The following is a 21589-nucleotide window of genomic DNA, read 5'->3' as shown; positions in this document are numbered from 1 at the left end:
CTGCTATGCTTGTTGGAGCATACAGTATAATAGAAGAGCTGTATCATGATTATTTACTTGATCCAAAAATCAGTTTTACAACACACGCACAAGAAGAGCATTACACCATAGATGAGATCAGTTTTGACAATAGACCTGATATGTGGAGTCAAACCTTAAGCCCAGTGCATTTACAGACAAGAATTCTGTTTATTCATGTTTTATCAGCGTTTTACTGGTCTCCTCCCACCCTAATGTATCACACCTCATCTGTCTCAGGTCAACCCTAAAGATCTGGAGGCAAAGTTTGCCTATATCCAAGTGACTCACGTGATGCCGTATCTAGAGGAAAAGGAGCTGGAAGAGAGGAAGACTGACTTTGAGAGGAGCCACAACATTCGGCGCTTTGTGTTCGAGGCGCCATTCACAGAGTCAGGAAAGAGGCACGGCGGGGTCGAGGAACAGTGTAAACGAAGGACGGTGCTCACCAGTGAGTGATAACTATCACTGACTCCAGAACAGTTACTGCTGTAAATACAAAGAACACACATAACAGTTAACATTTAGCTTTCTGATTTTATATGACAAAACTTCAGTTTACAATAAAACCTTTGTGTCTTTTCTGCCATCTGGCCGAAAGGTTCTAATGACGGTGAGGAATGGTTCCAGTTACATTTCTTTCCACTTTAGCTTGGTTAGCTATCTGTGCTCACCAATCACCAATTCTAAAATACATTCTAATCCTAATTTCATAGCACTAAATGTAAAAAAGAAACTGTAATTAGATCAGCATGGGTCATCATGGTTTCGCAAAGAGCTTAATGTTTTGTTAGACAGATAAGCCTATTAATATATTTTCAAAACTACTTTTAAAACACACTATTTGAAATTGGAAATTTTACATTCTTTTTTTTCAAACTTAATCTGAAAGCACTTTGAGCCTCGTTCTGTATGTATTCATTACATGTGCACAAAAGCTGCACATATTTGATCAAAAATACAGTAAAATTATTAAAAATTAAGCCCCAACTTTACATCAAAAAATAAGTACAATGAACGTTTTGTGTTCGTATTTTATTGCAAAAACACTGCTGCTATTGGGGTGGGATACAGGTAAGGTTGGGAACAGGTTTGGTGGTATGGGTAGGTTTAAAGTGTAAGGGGTGGGTCAACAGTGTAATTCTAAATGCAAGTACAGAAATTAATTACAGATGTAATTAAATGCAGGATTTAAAATTATAAGTACAATGTAAAAACATGTATGTACACAATAAGTACATTGTACCAAATCATTAATTTAAATGTAAATACATGCTACTTAAGGCCAACTAATATAAAGTGGGACCTACATGCATATTAAAATTTATTTTGCTTCTTAATTTAGTGAGAATCTCAGTAGTGATGAATAGCTTTTTTCTTTACTGTCATTTTTGATCATTTTAATGCATCAATTCCTTGAAAAAAGAAAGAAAGAAAGCTCTTACCCCAAACCTTTGAACGGTAGTGTACATGTTGTTCTTTAATCTGTAACTTCCTTAAATAAATCGGTTTATTGCATTCACCATATACGTCCACCCATACACAGGGAAACAAGACTTAATGAACATATGTCCCTGGCCTCCATATGGTGTAATCCATTTATTTACCCAGCTATTACCTGAACTCTAATCTTTAATGATTATATTTTAGTCTGTACTTCCTGTAATAATACTGTACACCCTGATCTTGAGCTCTGGGCCGCAGTTGTGTTCAAAAACAATTAATCCATGTCTTTGTCTCAAGTTAAGTGTTGTTTAGTGTTGTAAAAGCAAGCAGGAAATTTCAAAGTTGAACCTTGATCTTCATCCTGTGATAAATTTTCAGATCAGATCTGGCCATTGAGGCAGAATCCCTCTTAGAGAGTGTGTTCTAAATGAACCACTTTACACAGTTTCAAGGTGTGCCATCCACATGGAACATAAATCCTGATTACTGCACAAACATGAGCAGATTTCAGCTGGGTCCTTAATGTGTTTGTTCTTCTAGCCACCCCTTCTCTGAACGTACTACTGTATTCACTTAATGTTTATTTACTCTGTCTTCTCCTATCTCTCTGTTTCAGCTACACACTGTTTCCCGTATGTAAAGAAGCGCATAGCAGTGATGTATCAGCACCACACAGACCTGAGTCCCATCGAGGTGGCAATAGATGAAATGAGCGGGAAGGTGGCAGAACTCAGAGCCCTTTGTGCAACCAGTGAGGTTGACATGATCCGCCTGCAACTTAAGCTGCAGGGAAGCATTAGTGTACAGGTGTGTGTGTGTGTGTGAGACATATGAAGACACATCATTGGCCTGTTCCAAAAGAAACCAACATTTTTATGCAGAGCCTGTGACAAAGATACTTTGTTTTGTTTAGGCAAAACACTGTCCCATTTGATCCCAGAATGCACTGCAATGAATTTAACAAATATTACATACAGAAATTTGTGTGAAATGTCAATTATAAATTAATTTTATTCAGTATTAAAAATTATCAGTAGAAAAGTTTATTTTGATTAAAATGCACCATTTGATGCACATTTCAAATAAATGCTATGCATTTGAACCTTCTATTAATCAAAGAATCCTGAGATAAAAATGTATCATGGTTTCCAAAATAATTGCAAAGTTATAAGAAATTATTCTTGAGCAGTGAATCAGCATATTAAAATTACTTCTGAAGGATCATGTGACACTGAAGACTGGAGTAATGATTGCTGAAAATTCAGGTTTGACATTACAGGGATAAATTATAGCTTATATATATATATATATAACTCCGTTTTTGAAAATTTTAAAAGTTTCTTATTATGTTATCATGTTTTTATTGTGTTTTATTGTGCTAGTCAGCTGTTTTTTTTAGTTATTTTTCAACCCAGTCAAAATAACCCAACTGCAGTTTGATGGAGATTAATTGGAATGCACAAGGAAAAAAACATGATTTCTGAGAATTGTTAAAAAAGGAGTTATCTGTTTTTACAAATGAACTCTTCACGCACACACACACACACACACACACATATATATATATATATATATATATATATATATATATATATATATACACACACACACACACAGCAGGTAAAATAAGTATTGAACACGTCAGTTGTTCCATTGAAGAGTCCATTGAAGACTCTGTGGAAGAATGGGCCAAAATTACACCCGAGCAATGCATGTGACTAGTTTCTCCATACAGGAGGCGTCTTGAAGCTGTCATTACCAACAAAGGCTTTTGTACGAAGTATTAAATAAATTTCAGTAGTTCAATACTTTTTCTCTGTGTCATTCTATTTTATTACTCATAACTTAATTTCTGAAATATTTGTTTTGTCTTCTCTGTATGTATGGATTACTTGGGTAATTACCAACATCTGGTGAAAATTTCATCTCAACAGCACCTTTAGAAATATATTTACGTAGAAAAATGGTGACGTGTTCAATACTTATTTTACCCGCTGTATGTATGTATGTGTATATATATATATATATATATATATATATATATATATATATATGTAGTACTCTCTTGACAGTTAATGAGAGAGACTCCTCTTTTGTTGTCTTTAATAAACATTGTATTTCATTAGTCACTTTGAATCACAGTATCTTATATACAGAAATGTTGTAGATCTTCCACACATCTGGATTTACTCATAAATATATCAGATCAACTACTCAGGTAAGTAAAACAACACAAACGACTTGGATAAACTTCTCTATGAAACAGGTATTAAAATTACACAATTTCACAAATTATCAATTTAAACAAATTAACGCTGAAGAGAACTCGGGACGCTCGTCACCAAGCCCCCCCCCCCCCCCCCCCCCCAAACGTTGTAGTAGCGGAGCTCCAGGACTGCCCATTTGATGGCCAGAGCTTCCTTCTCCACTGCAGAGTAGTTCTTCTTGGCCGGGGTTAGCTTTCTGCTAATATACAATGTGGCGGGTGCCCCGTGTAGCTGAAGGGAAGGGTCCGGTAGTGCCAGTGGCCACTAGGGGTCGAGAAATCGGTTTTAGGTTTTGCATCTTCAGAGAGGGGTACCTGCCAGTAACCTTTAGTGAGGTCCAGAGTGGAAATGAACCGGGCTCTTCCTAGGCGATCGAGCAGCTCATCCTCCCGAGGCATTGGGTAGCCGTCAAACACCGAAACTTCGTTGAAGCGCCGGAAATCATTACAGAAGCGGAGGGTACCATCTGGTTTTGAAACCAGGACAATCGGGCTGGACCAAGGGCTGCAAGATGGCTCAATCACCCCTAACTTTAACATCTGCTGGATTTCCTCCTCAATAGCCTGACGTTGTCCCCCGTTGCCTAACGACGACCGCTGGTGGCGTTCGGATGTCGTGATGGAGAATTTGAGTCTGCCCAGGAAGTGAGGAGAACACATCGGAGAACTGACCGATCAGATGCTGTAGTTCGGCTTTCTGGGCAGCCGACAGGTGGGGGTTGAGGTCCACAACCATGGGTTCTGTGGTGGCGAGAGCGGCGAGTTGGTCTCTAGTCCCTATCCATTTTTTCAACAAGTTAACGTGATATAGTTGGTCTGTTCTTTGCCTTCCCAGCTGGCGCACGCGGTACGTGACGGGGCCGATTTTCTCCAGCACAGTGTATGGACCCTGCCAGGTGGCCAGGAACTTACAGGCCGCATTGGGGACCAGGACCATCACTCTGTCCCCTGGCTGGAACTCCAGTGGCTGGGCCTCCCGGTTGCAGTGACGTTGTTGAGTTTGCAGCGCTTTAGTGAGGTGTTCCCAGACTAATGGCATGACTCGGTCAGTCCTCTGCCTCATATCCTTGATGTGCTCGACCACGGAGCAGTGTGGTGTGGGCTGCCGTTCCCACGGCTCTCTCGCCACATCGAGCAGCCCTCGGGGTTGCTGGCCGAAGAGGAGTTCAAACAGGGTAAAGCCAGTGGACGCTTGAGGAACCTCCCGTATACCAAACAAAACATATGGGAGCATGAGGTCCCAATCCCGCTTGTCTTCAGCCACCACGCGTCGCAGCATTTGTTTCAGAGTCTGATTAAAACGTTCGACCAGCCCATCGGTCTGGAGATGGTATACGGTGGTCCTCAACTGCTTTACCTTGAGCAATCAGCAGAGGTCAGCCATTAGCCGGGACATAAGGGGAATTATCCCTGCCGACCCCGCTATAGAGCATGAAAAGCTCATGGGCGATGGCCTTGGCAGTGGCTTTCTGGAGGAGTTTTACTTCTGCGTCCAACACGGGCCAGTGAAAACGGTCGCGGATGCGTTGGATGGTATTGGCTGCCCCGAGATGCCCTGCTAGCGGGTGGGAGTGAGCCAACTCCAGCACCGTCTCTGTCTTCGAGCGCGGCACTACCAGTAACAGTTTCTCCTCCCCCCTTCGCTGGGCAACACAATAAAGCTGGCCATTCTGGACAATGAAGTGCGGGAGAGGATGGGGTCCCGGCTGGGTTTCCTTGCCCTCCACAGTGCGCACTTGCGTCCAGCAGTGTTTTAACCTGTCATCCTTGTGCTGTTCTCTGGCGAACGAGCCCCCTCCCGTCACCTGTTGGAAGACATCATAGAACAAGTTAGGATTTTGGGAAGGGGACTCACCATCTCTCCCGCTGTCCGAGGCCAGTAGGACGGGGCGTCGACGGAAACCTCTCGGGGGCCTCCGCCATCGGCGGCTCCCTTTTGGGCTGGCAGGCTGCATAGAGGCGGCCAGCAGGCAAACCCAGGCCAGTCTCTCTCTCGGAAACTGGAAACGGGAAACGGGTAGGTCCTTCACTACCCTCACTTCGACCGGCCAGGCACCTGGAGCGAGACGGTACGTGTCTCGTGTCCACGTGCACACATGTTATAGGGAAGAAGGATTTGGTTTCGGTTCGGGGTGCGAGGAGATGTGACTGGGCTAAGCTGACCGCACTGCCCGAGTTCAGTAAGGCTTGAAATGGCCAGCCGTTAGTCTTCACTTCCACTTCAGGGGCTCCAAAAGGCAGGTCATGATGAACAGTGCAGCCCGCCAGCCACGTCCGAACGGGTGGTGTAGGGACCTTCGTTGGCATGGGCTCGTCCTGCAGACTGGGAGCCGCCGGCCTGCTTATTGGTCTCAAGATGCCCTCCGGCGTGCGTCATTCCTGGACCACCCTCTGGGAAAATGGCGGCGCTCGCTCCCCAGCATTCCGATGTTGGGCCGCCTTCGCCAGCTCTATCGCATCCACGAGTTCCATCGTGGTTGTTGGGTTCCGCATGCCCACGACTTGGCGTGAGAGCGCGGGAGAGCACGAAGAAGCGATCAATGACCACGCGTTCCGCTACCTGAGTGACCGTCGGATCCCCATCCAAGAGCCAGTGTTGCGCAAGTCGGGACAGTTCGACGGCTGGAAGGCGGGGTTTGTATTCCCAGTCATGAAAGTGCTGGGCAGCACAGACGGGCAAAAGCCCCACGTGGGCTAGAATTTCCCTCTTCAACTCGTCATACTGATCGGCCGTTGTCATTGGTAAAGCAAGGCGGTGATGCGTAACGGGGTGAGCTCCTGCACAGTTTCTCCCTGTCGGATAGCGAGGTGCTTCACTATTTGCTGCTGATGGATGCTGATCTCCTTAAGCCGCTGGAGGATCTCATCCATGTTTGGGGAGGAGCGGCCGCCTGTCAAAGGAAAAAAAAAAACTGAAGAACGGTGAACGGATGGTCACTTTTCGGTGTTTCTTCCACTAAACTGCCCGCATTCTCCACCAGTGTAACAGGGTGGAAGAATCATGCAACAAGGAGAGCTCAATTATATGCCCCGGAGGGTGGATTTATTCAACAAAAGGCTTAACAGTGGAAAACGGTGGTGCTCCGGTTGAAGGGGTGCTCTTCGCAAAAGGGTCCATGCGGTGGGTCCGTGCGGTGCTCGTGGGGGCTGCGCGGTCACACACTGCTCTCTGGAACGGAATTGAGAGAAAAGGTTAGTTTTCTGCTTCATGGAGAAGTGTCTCACCGTCGTTGGAGCTCATGCTGCTTATCTGGCCGCGGGCTGATTAATGGCAGCTGTGACCGATCAGCCTGTGATGAGCGTGTGCAGGTGCTCTGTGTATGTTGGTACCGCTGATGAGATCTCGGGACGCTCGTCACAATATATACTGTGGCGGGAGGAGCAAACGACAGACACAGTGGGTGTGGCGTCAAGCCTCGGAGAGGTTTTTATTAAACAATAAAAGGGGAAAATAAAGTGTCCAGGGAAAATAAAGTGTCCAAAGGAATGGGGAACCTGGTGTCCTCGCTGTGCCGCGGGGCTTGTGAAGGAGGGTAGTGTTCGTCAGGGAAGGGTCCAGGAAAGGGGCGGAGTCCGGTGGCCGCACGCGCTCCCCTCTCGGGGCCGGGAGTGAGTGGCGGCGGCGTCTCTTGCGCGGCGACGTCCATCTCCTGAGTTCCCGGCGCTTCTGGGGGATTCGACGGCCCGGCATCCTGGCCCGTCAGCCGTCTCACGGGTGCAGCAGTCCTCCTCGACGCACCCTTCCTGGACCCACGAGGACACCAGCGTGCATGCACGGGGAAGAGACCGGTCTCCTGAGGAGAGGCGCGCTCGGCGTTTAAACAGCGGTGGTGATGAGGCTCTATTCACATCAGGTGCGCCTCATCACACGCCGCCAGCCCTAGGTGTTCAGCGCCCCTCCTCTCTCACACACCCACTCCCGTCGGGAGCCTGGTGAAGGGCGGCGAATACGGGACGGGGTGGTGATGATGGACAGGGGGGAGGCAGCCGACTCGTCACAATATATATATATATTCCCTAGAATATCATTATATGCTTAAACATTAAGATTTGTACTCATAGAAATTACTAAAGTCAAACATCTTGTAGGGCAATTTTGCATGGATTTTTTGTTATTTTTATGTAGACATTTTTAGCCATTTAATTCCCACAAGAGCAGCAGGCTTTCCCCCAAATTCACTTTTGCCATTATATCACACTCTCAGGTTTAAACTGACCTGTAAATGACTTGTTTTCTTAAATACTTCTTTCTCTTCAGGTCAATGCTGGGCCACTTGCATATGCCAGAGCTTTCCTTGATGACGCCTGCGCCAAAAAATACCCAGATAACAAAGTCAAACAGCTTAAAGAGGTCTTCAGGTAAATGAACACCATTTTAAATGCCTTTTAAAATCTCCACACAAGCGCCTTCTTTCTTTTCTGTATGTGTATATGGTGTTTGTGTATGCAGGCAGTTTGTTGAGGCATGTGGACAGGCTCTATCTGTGAACGAAAGGTTGATCAAGGAGGACCAACAGGAATATCATGATGAGATGAAAGCCAGTTACAAAGACCTGGCCAGAGAGCTTTCACACATCATGCATGAACAGGTAACCATACAAATATATGCTGGCAAATTGCAAATCTTGTTTCTCATAAGCCTGTAACGCAGAAATACACTGACGGTGGATTGGAATATTTACGATTTTTTAAAATGCATTTGAAAGAAGTCTCACCAAGTCTCTGCATTTACTGAATTAAAAATACAGGAAAAAAGGTAATATTATTAAATAATATTACCAATTAAAATAACTGTTTTCCATTTTAATATATTTTTAAATGTAATTTATTCCTGGGATGACAAAACTGTATTGTTAGCAGCCATTACTGCAGTCTTCAGTGTCACATAATCCTTCAGAAATAGTTCTGATATGCTGATTTGCTGAATGAGTCTTATTACCAATCTTTAAAACAGTTTTTATTGCTTAATATTTAATATTTTTTGTGAAAACACTTTTTCAGGATTCTTTGAAGAATAGAAAGTTCACTGAACAGCATACTGTTTTTAAATAGATTTTTTTGTAACAATATGAATGACTTTACTGTCACTTTTGATCAGTTTAATGTGTCTTTGCTGAATAAAAGTATTCATGTTTTTTTTTTTACTTTTGAATGGTAATGTGTCATGGTTGTCATAAAAATAGTAAGTAAAATATAAAAATATATGCAAAAAATATTTTTGATCAAATAAATTTAGCCTTGGTGAGCAGCATATGAGACTTCTTTCAAAAACATTTAAAAATATTAATTATTCCACATTTCTGGCCGCCAGTACACTAGTAGGTTGCCGTGAATGTTTGGTTCATATTCAATATTCATGATACTCGTTCTCTCTCTCTTTTGTGCTGGCCTCTGTATAGATTGGATGGTAATAATGCATACAATTAATCATACATGAAAAACAATACAGTTCATTTCAAGTGTGAGTTTGAGCTGTTCTTTCTCACCCTGCACTCTTCCTCTTCATCAGATCTCTGCTGTGGAGGGCGGAACCAAGAGCTCTCTTTCTGGTTCGCTGCATATTTTCAATGCCATCAGTGGCACGCCCAGCGGCACCACCCTGCATGGCATGCCTAGCTCCGCCTCCTCCGTGTGACTCTCACCCCTGGCCTTAAACCTCTGACCCTGCCCACAGCCAGAGAGACAGACAAACAGACTGCAATGCATCAAAAAGAACAGAGAAAGAATGAAAGAATGAATCGCCCATCAATCAGCATCCAGGACACTGGGATAGAGCAGGTGTGTCCGGTCTTTGGAATGTCCATATACTATTCCCATATGACTCGTGTAGCTTTTGTTCTTCTCTCATCCACTCCAGTCCTCCATTCACAGGTGTTTCCTGTGGAGACTATCACTTTTATTTCTTACACAACCAGAACAACTTGAAAAATCTGCCTTTTTACTTTCACATTCCTTCATTTTAATGCTTAATCTTTGCATATATATCCTCAATTCTGTATGTTTTTTACTGCTCTGTGCTAAAAGAGAGGCTGCGACATCACTTCCTGTGTCCAAGGCAGCAGCCGTCCATTGAGTAGTAGTGAAGAGAATATAACTGTGCTTCAGTGTAGCAGGAAGTTTGAGCTTTACTGTACAAAATACCCATGATCACCTGAGCCACTCAAGCTTTTTAGCCCACACTTCCGTAATTGTTTTCCTTTTTTTCATTAAAAGCCAAGAAACAATTGCGGTTTCTTTGTAGCGGAGTGCAATAATTCTCTTTCTTTGTCCTGTTTTGGTTCCTGAAGATCTCTTGCCAAAGTGAAAAGGCTAGATGTGAAATATCTAAATATATATGGACAAAAGAGATAAACACAAGGATTTTTATAACCGTTTATGTTTGTTTAAATGTAAATTGTTTTATATCGAGGGTTAGATATGGGGGGTATTTTTATTGAAAAGATTCTGTTCTGGAAATATATTAATGTCCCTAAAATCTCTGAATAAAATGTATTATCTTACATCAGTTTTCATGTGGTTTTCATTCGTATCGTTTCTTCCCTTAAACATACTTTATCTCTACTACCAACCAAAACCCTTATAAAGGTCATTAAAACCTGACCTATACAACCTCATATTTATTGGGCCTTTAGCACCATTGCAAATACATACAGCCCATAATTGTAGCTCTCATATCTGAATCCTGCCAATTGCAAATCACCATAATATATTATATATGGTTTAGAAGAGATAGACAATACTGACAAAGTATCAGATTCGATTTTGTTTTTAAAGTGCGTTCTGAATAAAACCTGCTGACTTGCTCTCAATCTACACACACACACGCTCGCTCGCTTGCTCACGCCGTACGCCGGCTGCCCCCCTCCACCACTGTCACCATTGTATCGCAGCAACATCTCATGTGTGGATGAGGGCAGTTTGTTTACCTCTCTCTTCTAATGAATTACAACTCTCCAAACTTCAGATTTTCAGCTTAAGTAAGTCATTTTAACATTGTGTAACAGCTGACGATGTGCTTTGTGAAAGTGTCATTCACATCACTCCGACTTTACAGTCAGTACATTTTTATAATGTAAATAGGATAATATGTATGCATTTGCAGCATTTGTCTGTGTTACGGAGTTATATCTGGAATAGGGTAATAAATGGTGTTTTTAGGGTTATTTAGTACAGTCAAATGATGTGTTGGTGATGTTTTGAAGTTCCAACATTATCTAACATATCTAATCAACATTCTTACAGCCAGCAATTTCAGATATGGGAGTTAATTATTATATTAAATCAGCCTCCATTTACCATTCAGCATAATTCATGTTATAAAGTTTTGTAAGGTAAACACTGGATTTTATCTACCCAGTAATAATTCTTACACCAGAGAAGTGACTTGAAATAGTTTTAAGTTTATATAAGAATCTATTTCATCAATCAAAAACTAATGTCATTTTGCACTTTTCTGTACAGATTATTTTTTTGAATGATGAAATAATTATTATATTAATTACTCATCAACTTGCTCATTAATCTTATAAAGGCCACACATTCACATTATTTAATTTTCAGTATAAATTGATAAGACTGCCATAAATAACTATACTGCACCCATTCATATACACACACACACAGTCACAAACACTGTCATAAACATCTATATCAATCTCATTTTAACCCAGTGGTGGCCAAGAATACATTTTATTGTCCGGAGTCTATAAAACCCTGTTACCCGCCTCTCTCAGATTACAGCTTTATCTGTCCCGAGTTGTGTGTGAGTGAGTGTAAGTGTGCATCTCTGTACTAAAGGATATTCTTTACGAGAGAACTAGCAGACAGCCTCAGGCAAAGAAGTCATCATGGCAGGTGAGTAAACCTGGATGTTGATATGGAATAATATAATAATAATTATCCCTGTTAACTCTGGGTTTGTACATGGAGACTGAATGAGTGAGTTCTTTGATTACACAGGGCAATGCACAAATTGTCCATAAATGTTACAAATGTTTGAAATAGCATTTGAATTCAATAAGTTGAAACTGAATCCATATTAGAGCTATTTTTAATGACATTTCACTTCATTTTTGCAGACAAAGAGGAACAAAGGACAAAGAAGACCAGGAATAGTGTAAGACTTTTAATTCTGTGCTAATTACTATTTTTATTTTGTTTGAATTTAAGCATTTATTTTTAATTGTATAATAAATATATTATGTCAGGACAATTAGTAAGCACTGTTTTTATAGTATGAAAATACAAAAATATACAATCCTAATTTGTCAAATTACAAGTTATTAGGAAATATTTTAACTGAGCTGTGTTTTTTTTTTGTTGTTGTTGTAGCTAAGTTGCTTGGGATATCCTGTCAGTATATTTTTCATTGTGGTGAATGAGTTCTGTGAGCGATTCTCCTACTATGGCATGAAAGGTGAGACCAAACACATGCACACACATGAAATAAAGTGCACTTTTTAATCTGTTCATCCACATAGATCAGTATTTCCCGGTCTTTCCTTCTTAATATGTGTCACTCATCTCTTGCTGTGCTCTTCTTTCCTGTCTCTGTGTGTGTCGCAGCGGTGCTGGTGTTGTACTTCAAGTATTTCATCGGTTGGGACAATGATTTTTCCACCACCATCTACCACACATTCGTGGCTCTGTGCTACCTATCACCCATCCTGGGGGCCATCATTGCAGACTCATGGCTGGGCAAGTTCAAGTGAGTTTTAGGGCTTGGAAAATATTCAGAATAACATACTATTAACTATACTAGGAATACATGCGATATATATGCTGTATATGCAATATGGGATAAAGTCAGTGAATTTCCGCTACACTACTGTTAAATGAAAAGATCAAGTTTCTTGAGCACCAAATCAGCATTTTAGAATAGATCATGTGACTTTGAAGACTGGAGTAATGGTGGCTGAAATGGCATTTAAAAATATATATTAAAATAGAAAACAGTTATTTTAAATTGTAATTATATTTCACAATATTACAGTATTATTTACTATATTTTTCATCAAATAAATGAGCGTAAGCAACTTTGTTCCAAACCATTAAAAAATCCTTCCAACTTGAAACTTTTGAACGGTAGAGTGATTATTTCAAAACCCATTTTGAGATAAATTATTAATTAATAATAAGTGTGATATTAAAAATGCAGCAATTTACATTTAAAAAAAATCGTTAGAATATTTTTAAGTTTCTTATTTTATCTATTTTATTTGCCTTTTGCTTTACACAATAAATACTGATCCAAAGCTTTTTTATTTAATAACTTTTCCCCTTGAAATTTTACTTGGACCTGTATCACCACCTTGTGGCCTCCTGGCGGTCTTCGGACCCCAGTTTATACACTAGTACCAAGTATACTGTCACACAGTCAAAAGGCTTAGTTCAACAACATTAGATTATGATTTTTTTCCTCTAGAATACATATGTGTATTAACATGACCTCCATTCTCCACTTTTCGCAGGACTATTGTGTATCTGTCCATAGTATACACCATCGGCCAGGTGATCATGGCTATCAGTGCCATCCATGATATCACAGACACCAACAGAGACGGTACACCTGACAACATGACCTTCCATATGTGAGTTATGATTTGTTATTATACTATTGTAAACAACCCAAATAACCTATTAAGTTAAAAGTAGCATGCTCTTTATTAGGTGCTACATACAGCAATCATTTTAAATGTACTGACATTGTTATTATGTGATTTCTATCACATTATTTGGTGTGAATTTGAATTTCCTCTCTTATTTTAGTGCCATGTCCATGCTGGGACTCATCCTCATTGCCTTGGGAACTGGAGGTATTAAACCCTGTGTGGCAGCGTTTGGAGGAGATCAGTTTGAAGACCATCAGGCATGTGGACCCTTATACACACACATACACCCACACACACTTAACAGATAAAAACACACCCTATTAAAGAGGATGAACTGAATTCAAGCATAGCAGTACATTCTTGTGTGTGTAAATCAGCTGTTATCTGTTCAAGGTCGCTGATATTGAGTGTTCGAGATTAACAAATAGAGATACTAGTGATTTGTAGGCTCCTCCACCCCTGCCACAAAGATATAAAGTCTAAAGGCCAATGGTCAAAATGTGAAATATTCATATTTTAGGCCAATTGTTACAATATGAGGAATGCTGGTGTTTCTATTAGGCTGAAGTCAGCATTCCTCATATTGTAACATTTTTTCCCCCATGTTTCCAGCCAGTAGAAACTTCCGAGGAACTGAACAAGTGATATCATATTGGCTTAAAATCCTAAAGTTACATTTTTATTACAGTATACACAGGTTCACAAAATATTGTATTTGTTGTTTAAAATAAATAATACTTTATTCAGCAAGAATGGATTAAATTGATCAACATTCATCCTTAAAAAATGTATAATTGTCGTCACAACAATATATAACATTATATATATAATACTAAGCAGCACACATTTTCAATACTAATAATTAGAAGAAATGCACCACATCGGCATATTTGAAAGATTTCTGAAGGATCGTAAGACACTAAAGACTGAAAATTCAACTTCATCACAGGAATAAAATAAAATCGATTAAAATTGAAGCCATTACTTTAAAATGTAATAATATTGTAATAAATGATAAAAAATAAATAATTAAAGAGTAATAATAGAACATTTAAAAAATGACTTATCTCATATGTTTGAGTAGTAGTGTATATACATGATATTAATCATTATTTTTATTTTATTTCAGGAAAAACAAAGAAGTACTTTCTTTTCCATATTTTATCTGTCAATTAACGCTGGCAGTCTTCTCTCCACTCTCATCACACCCATCCTGAGAGGTGTGTATTTACAGTAATTACAATCTGAATAACATCTTTGGTAGCACTTTGTTTTAAGGGGTCCTTTTTACACGTTACATGTACTTACTATTGTAATAACAATACATTATGCACAGTTAGGCTGCATGCAAGTAACCCTAAGCCAAACCCTAACCATAATGTAAGTACGTGTAGTTAATTAATTTTACTCAGTACTTAAATGTATAATTACACTGTAACAAGGACACCTAAAAATAAAGTGTAACTGCATCTTTTACTTTTGTTGGTAATACACGGTAGACTGGTAAATATGCTTATGAACAATACGTCTTGTCTTTGTGTGTATTTGTTAGCTCAAGAGTGTGGTATCTACTCAAAGAAAAGTTGTTTCCCGCTGGCTTTTGGGGTCCCTGCAGCTCTCATGGTGTTTGCCCTCAGTGAGTTACAGCAGTTTCGGTCTACTTACATTTATTTTAAATGTGCAATACTTTTTATGACGTGATCCACTGAGGTTATTCTTCTCTCTGCAGTTGTGTTCGTCGCAGGCCACAGCATGTACGTTATAGAATCCCCCAAAGGCAACATCCTGCTGCGAGTCATGAAATGCATTGAAGTAAGAGCACCGACAAAATTATGTTTTCTTTAAGAAATAGTGTTACGTTTACAGTTACAGTTCACTTTCCAAGACAGTATAACTTGCATGTTTGATAATCAAAATTTGGTATGCAAATATAAGGACTTCACCGCCAGCAGTGAACGCCAAATTTAAAAGTCTATAATATATAGAGATAGTATAAAAACCACACCTTAAGCTGAAATGATATGTGACCCTGGACCATAAAACCAGTCTAAAGTAGCTCTGGTATATTTGTAGCAATACCCAACAATGCATTGTATGGGTCGAAATGATTGATTTTTCTTTTATGCCAAAAAATCATTAGGATATTAAGTAAAGGTCTTGTTCCATGAAGATATTTTGTAAATTTCTTACCGTAAATATATCAAAACTTAAATTTTGATTACTAGTAATATGCACTTCATTTGGACAACTTTAAAGGAGATTTTCTCAATATTTAGATTTTTTTTGCACGCTCAGATTTCAGATGTTCAAATATTTGTATTTCAGCCAAATATTGTCCTATCCTAACAAACCATACATCAATGGAAAGCTTATTTTATTGATGTATAAATCTCAGTTTCCAAAAATGGACCCTTATGACTGGTTTTGTGATCCAGGGGGGGTCACATATATGCTGTAGTTAAGCACAGTAACTCCATTAGCATAGCCTGTAAGAACTTCTTGATACGAAGCATTAACAGTAATTGTTCATATGTACACTACCAGTCAAAAGTTTTTGAACAGTACGATTTTTAATGTTTTTAAAGAATTCTCTTTTGCTCACCAAGCCTGCATTTATTTGATCCAATATCCAGCAAAAGCAGTAAATATTGCTACTATTTAAAATATAATTTTTAGATTATGCTTTAAAATGTAATTTATTTCTGTGATCAAAGCTAAATGTTCAGCATCATTACTCCAGTCTTCATTGTCACATCCTTTAGAAATCATTCTAATATGCTGATTTGCTGTTCAAGAAACATTTTTTATTATTATTATCATCATCAATATTTAAAACAGTGTACATTTTTTCAGGATTCTCTGATGAATAGAGATCCAAAGATCTTTATCTGAAATAAAAAGCTTTTGTAATATTATACACTATACCATTCAAAAGCTTATAGTCATTTTTTAAAATAACATTTTGAAATAGTAAAATTATTTCCAAATTTTACTGTTTTTTTTGGATCAAATAAATGCAGGCTTGGTGAGCAGAAGAGACTTCTTTAAAAATCTTACTGTTCAAAAACTTTTGGCTGGTAGTGTAATTGATTTGGTAACATTAAGTCATGTGGAAAAGTCTAATTGCATGAGTGTTTTCTTTTATCTTCTATAGTTTGCAATTAAGAACCGTTTCAATCACCGCAGTAAGCAATATCCCAAGAGAGAGCACTGGATGAACTGGGCGGAAGAGAAATATGATGTATGTTACATAAACCATCACGATTAAATGTTTTAAACATGCACCAATGCATCAATTAACTCTTCAATGCAATAAGAAGTTCACAGACATTCTGTCTTTTTACAGAAACTCCTGATCGCTCAGGTGAAGATGGTGTTGAAGGTTCTGTTCCTCTACATCCCTCTGCCAATGTTCTGGGCCTTATTTGACCAGCAGGTCAGTGTCGAAATACAATGATGCTACAAATACCATAATCAAGTATGCATTCTTGCACAAACACTCATCTGTTTTCTTGCTTGATGTTAAATGAGTTTTGTTGTCTTTCCAGGGCTCCCGTTGGACTCTTCAAGCCACCAATATGGATGGTAACTTTGTAAGTAAAAAAACCGCATTTCAACTTTTTAAAAAAACTACCAAATGCACATATATCAGTCCAGTTATGTTGTCATATTTTATATGGTATATCCCTTCTTTCTTTCTGTCATCATAGGGAGCGTTTATAATTCAGCCAGATCAGATGCAGGTGAGACTGATTTATACTACACGGTTTGCTTTGTGTGTCTATACTTGTGTTTTAATGATCAGGACAATATGTGATGATAATATTGTACATTGTAGTGTACATACGGTGCATTTGTACTCATTATTTGCGTTCTGGTGCAGATTGTGAACCCCTTACTGATTGTGATAATGGTGCCTATCATGGACTCTGCAGTGTATCCACTTATCAAGAAATGCCATATTAACTTCACGTAAGTGCTGGATAATGTTTACTGAATTTGCCTTTGTGATTTTGAGACATGACATGTTATTTGACTGTGATTTTGTGTGTGTGCGGTGTTTCCCAGGCCCCTGCGGAAGATGACTGTTGGTATGCTGCTGGCTGCATTAGCATTTGTGGCTGCTGCTCTTTTGCAGATTCAAATTGACGTGAGTAACAGATACCTAGCAGTCTAGTAGATATGTTGCAATGATGTCTGAGAAACAAAATCTGATGCTTCTTTTAGATTGTTATTGGTACAGCATGCTTATTGGCTTGCGTTATGCCCTTAGCTTGCTGGTACAATAATTGTTACAATGCATTTGATATACTGTACATTCTCAGCAAAGAAAGTAAATTGTACATTTCTGAGATGCCTGTCTTGTAATCCTACAGCGAACAATGCCCGACTTCCCATCAAGCTCTCAAATCCAGGTGAAGTTCCTGAACTTGGAGAACACATCACTGCCTGTTAGGGTGGAGGGGCAAGAACAGTTTGCTGTTCCTGGTTTTGATGTAAGTTCACACAATGGCACATCGAACTTAAACAGTTTTTTAAAGAGTTGGAAAACTATCATTTTAAAGAACGTAACAAATGGGTGTTTCTTAAATTATGGCCATTTTTGGCACTATGGACAACTGGGAAACTTTTACTCAGAAAATTTTACAATCTTACTAGTTTTTTAAAAATTAACTACTATTATGTCTAATAGTGTATATGCAAATAATACATCATAGGAAAACTATCATTTATACAGCTTTGCCATCACCGAAACAAATTAATCAGTTATTTAATAATTATAAAATATTAAAATATAAAAGATATTTTAAAATGAAGTAATATTTGACATCGTTATGATTTTATTGTATTTTTGATTAAACAATTGCAGTCTTGGTAAGCAAAAGAGAATTCAAAAACATAAAAAAATCGGACTGACCCTAACACTAACCTGTAGTGCATGTTGAAAAGAACACTTTTTCATAGGACATAAAAATGCTTGCAGTTGAGGAAACATTATGCATACTTGATGTATGTAAACTGTACATAATCATCTTACAAATTATTTTATGTTGTTTTGCCCCCCCAGTCCTCTAATGAATATATGACACTTGACACCGAGAACATTTCAGTCTCTGTTGGAGGACAAATCGCTACAGCTTACAGCTTCCAGAAGAAAACAAGGCACACGGTTTTGATAAATACCGATGGAGTGCTACAGACTGTGAGTGCTACATTCAATTTCCTTTAAAATCCTAGTATTTAATGAAATATCTTAAATAAATGTTGATTATTTTGATAATGTTAATGTCGTGCATATACAGTAATTATTACTGTAATTTTGAGTGTGTTCTGATTAATTGTTTTGTTTACAGATTAATGATATAACCGAGAAGCCGAATCAAGGCTTGAATGCGATAAGGTTAGTGCATTTCTAAATAATTTTTTGAATATTCTTTTCATATTGTATTGGAAGAGATGTTTTGAAAATGGATTCATTTGAAATACCTATTCAGATTGATTAACAGCAAACATATGTTGTAGGTTTGTGAATGGCTTTAGGTCTCATCTGAACTTCACAATAAAGTCTGATAATATGGGTCCCATCGCTCCCTTACAAGGATCAGGCTACCTCAGTGTTTCCCACGGCAAGTATGTGTTGCGTTGTATTTTGTATTACAGTTACTAATATGCATATACATGATAGCTGTTTGTACAGATTAAAGTACAGTGCAAAGCCATTGCTAGGCTGCTTTTCTTCACTGATTTGGTTTGATACCCCCTTCCCAGAGCCAACTTTACTATTGTGAATGAAGAAGGACAGACGTGCCACTACATCCTGCAACTGGGCTTCGGAAGCTCCTACACAGTCCTGATCCCAAGCACCTTTAGTTTTGGAGAATCTGTAAGTCATGATTTTACAGTCAGAACTACTTAAAAAAAAAAAAAGGTATTTTGAAGTGTTTCAACTATTTTTTGCAATTAATTTATTTGCAAAAACTGATAATTCCAGTATTTTTTATTATGTTTTCATTGTTTTATTGTGTTAGTCAGCTGTTTTTCAAACTGTAGAATCTGTAAGTCAACTGCAGTTTGATTGAGATTAATTGGAATGCACAATGAAAAAACGAACTCTTCATATATATATATATATATATATATATATTATGAATAAAATATAAAACTGTTTCCCCCAAAAAATAATCTTTTTTGTTCCATAGATGACGGTATGTCATCCCTTTAACACCATTAGTCAAGCAGGGGTCCGGGGCCCACTAGAGGGCCTCAGCAAACTCATAATGTGGCCGCAGTGATTAAACATTATAATTATAGTGATTAATTTCAGAAAAAAAAAGTTTTAATCGACTGACAGAACTAATATTAAAATATTTCAACTCAATTTAAACGTAAGATGTAAACTAAAGTCAAATGTCATTTATCATTATATAAAAGATTTTTTTTTTTTTTTACACATGTATCTCAATCAAAGTTTTAGATATTCTGGGATCAAAATACGAGTTGTTTAATTAATTTCATACAGCAATACTCCCAGTTTCTTCTAATAAAAAACATGCTTCAATCCACCTACTACTACTAGACCTAACAGCTAGTTAGCAAATCTAGTTATGGTTTGGTTTGTTGCCCTTCAAAGTGGAAATCACAAATAATTCTGTCTGAATGTGTGTACAGTGTACCGAGAACATTAAAGCAATACAGGATATTGAACCGAACGGCATCCACATGGCCTGGCAGATCATTCAGTACTTTTTGATGACCTGTGGGGAAGTGGTCTTCTCCGTCACCGGCCTGGACTTCTCCTATTCACAGGTGTGATGTGCTCTCTGGAATTCAACATTCAGAACAATTCAAATGAACTCTTTATTTATTTATAATTCTCTCATAATTTGGCTGTGTCGCCTTTTAGGCACCAAGCAATATGAAGTCAGTCCTCCAGGCTGGTTGGCTGTTGACTGTTGCAGTGGGGAACATCATTGTGCTTATTGTGGCTGAGGCAGGCTCACTTCCTGATCAGGTACACCACATGAACTGCTCTATTTTTTTTTTTTTTGATGAAATCCTAGTCAAATGTCACTTACTGTTGGCATCCGTATTGCTACAAGCTCATCTGTGTTTGTGTTGTTGCAGTGGGCCGAATATGTGCTGTTCGCATCTCTGCTGGTGGCCGTGAGTATCATCTTTGCGGTCATGGCATACTTCTACACCTATATAGACCCGACGGAAATTGAGGCTAAATTTATGGAGCTCGAGCCAGAAGATAAGAAAAAGAAAGAGCTTGAAATGATGACCAAAGACAATTTGGCACACGTAAACAACGAGATGTCAGATAACACAGACGTCAAACAAACGAAGATCTAGATTCATCGCTGCTTTTTTCTCTTGATCTGTGATTTGAAAGCGTTGGTGTTCCCTTTACTATTGATCGACGAACTGATTCACCATTTTTTATCAAAGCTGGGCTAGGGATTGGTTATGCAGTAGCAGAAATACAACCCAATCCTAAATCAGCCCAAGGAAAGCAAATTCTACCTGAAATCGGATGGTGTGTTTGGGACGACAACCATGGGCAGAAGGTTTGTTAAGAAGTTTGATATGGTTAAGATCAGCGTTAAAGCACATGGCACTCTCATGTGCGTCGGTGCCTTTGAAGGTGGGTTTTATTTATGAGTATATGATGTTACTATCAGTAAATAGATAAGAGTTGAAGCAAGTGATGCTCTTTTATGGAAAATGCAATTTACCATTATCATGGAAAACCAGTTTAAATGGAAACTAACAAGTGGAAGTACATCGTCACACTGCTATTAAATTCTATTTTGAATGCCTATTCCCTCTTGTACTTCCAAGCAACACGGTCCTGTTTGTGTAATTGTGGATTGGAAATAATTTTTATTAATAGCCATTCATCTGCACCAAGTAATGGGTAAGACAATTATTGGAAAGTTTTCTTTGAAGTAGTTAATTTTCACCATAGTTAATGCGGCTATTTTGCAACTAAATTTGCATTGTTTGAAGGGGTTACTTGAAGAATGTGCCAGATAACTTGCATACAACTATGAGCATTGGAGTTCAGTGTTTTCCTCTATGTATTTTTAAATTATTTTGTCTACACAACACTGTAAATGGATTTTAAACTACACTGGGTTCAATAAGCTGTGAAGTGCTTCAATAAAAAATATACTTGTGCCTCACAATAAAAAATATTATGATAATGATCATTTTGAAATCATTACTACTATATCAGATTGCT

The 21589-nt window shown here is 38.8% G+C and overlaps 2 protein-coding genes and 1 long non-coding RNA gene across 4 annotated transcripts in view; 2 read left to right on the top strand and 1 right to left on the bottom strand.

Moving 5' to 3' along the window:
• Positions 1–10236, top strand: part of LOC306845211 (dedicator of cytokinesis protein 9-like) — a 92365-nt gene extending 82129 nt beyond the window's left edge. For both annotated transcript variants that reach the window (XM_079377873.1, XM_079377874.1), the window contains exons 49-53: positions 259–469; positions 2081–2271; positions 7989–8089; positions 8181–8319; positions 9240–10236. In XM_079377873.1, coding sequence (XP_079233999.1) covers positions 259–469; positions 2081–2271; positions 7989–8089; positions 8181–8319; positions 9240–9365 — 768 coding nt within the window. In that variant the 3' untranslated portion in view covers positions 9366–10236. The remainder of the gene's footprint in view (positions 1–258; positions 470–2080; positions 2272–7988; positions 8090–8180; positions 8320–9239) is intronic.
• The window catches only part of LOC306845060, a 428848-nt gene that overhangs the window by 101603 nt on the left and 305656 nt on the right, over positions 1–21589 (bottom strand). The gene's annotated exons all lie outside the window — the stretch shown is intronic.
• On the top strand, positions 9464–21555 carry slc15a1b (solute carrier family 15 member 1b; the record flags this gene model as incomplete). The annotated part of the gene is made up of 23 exons (XM_079378324.1): positions 9464–9508; positions 11528–11584; positions 12062–12146; positions 12296–12437; positions 13201–13320; positions 13499–13598; positions 14471–14561; positions 14894–14977; positions 15071–15153; positions 16496–16582; positions 16688–16777; positions 16890–16934; positions 17052–17084; positions 17225–17313; positions 17410–17491; positions 17718–17837; positions 18410–18544; positions 18696–18742; positions 18865–18972; positions 19111–19225; positions 20011–20148; positions 20246–20353; positions 20467–21555. The coding sequence occupies 23 exons, from the start codon at positions 9464–9466 to the stop codon at positions 20695–20697; spliced, it is 2235 nt and encodes a 744-aa protein (XP_079234450.1). The 3' UTR covers positions 20698–21555.

This window comes from Barbus barbus, assembly GCF_936440315.1.
Source record: "Barbus barbus genome assembly, chromosome: 25".
NCBI classification, from domain to species: Eukaryota; Metazoa; Chordata; class Actinopteri; order Cypriniformes; family Cyprinidae; genus Barbus; species Barbus barbus.
This window is presented reverse-complemented; position numbering and strand designations above follow the sequence as displayed.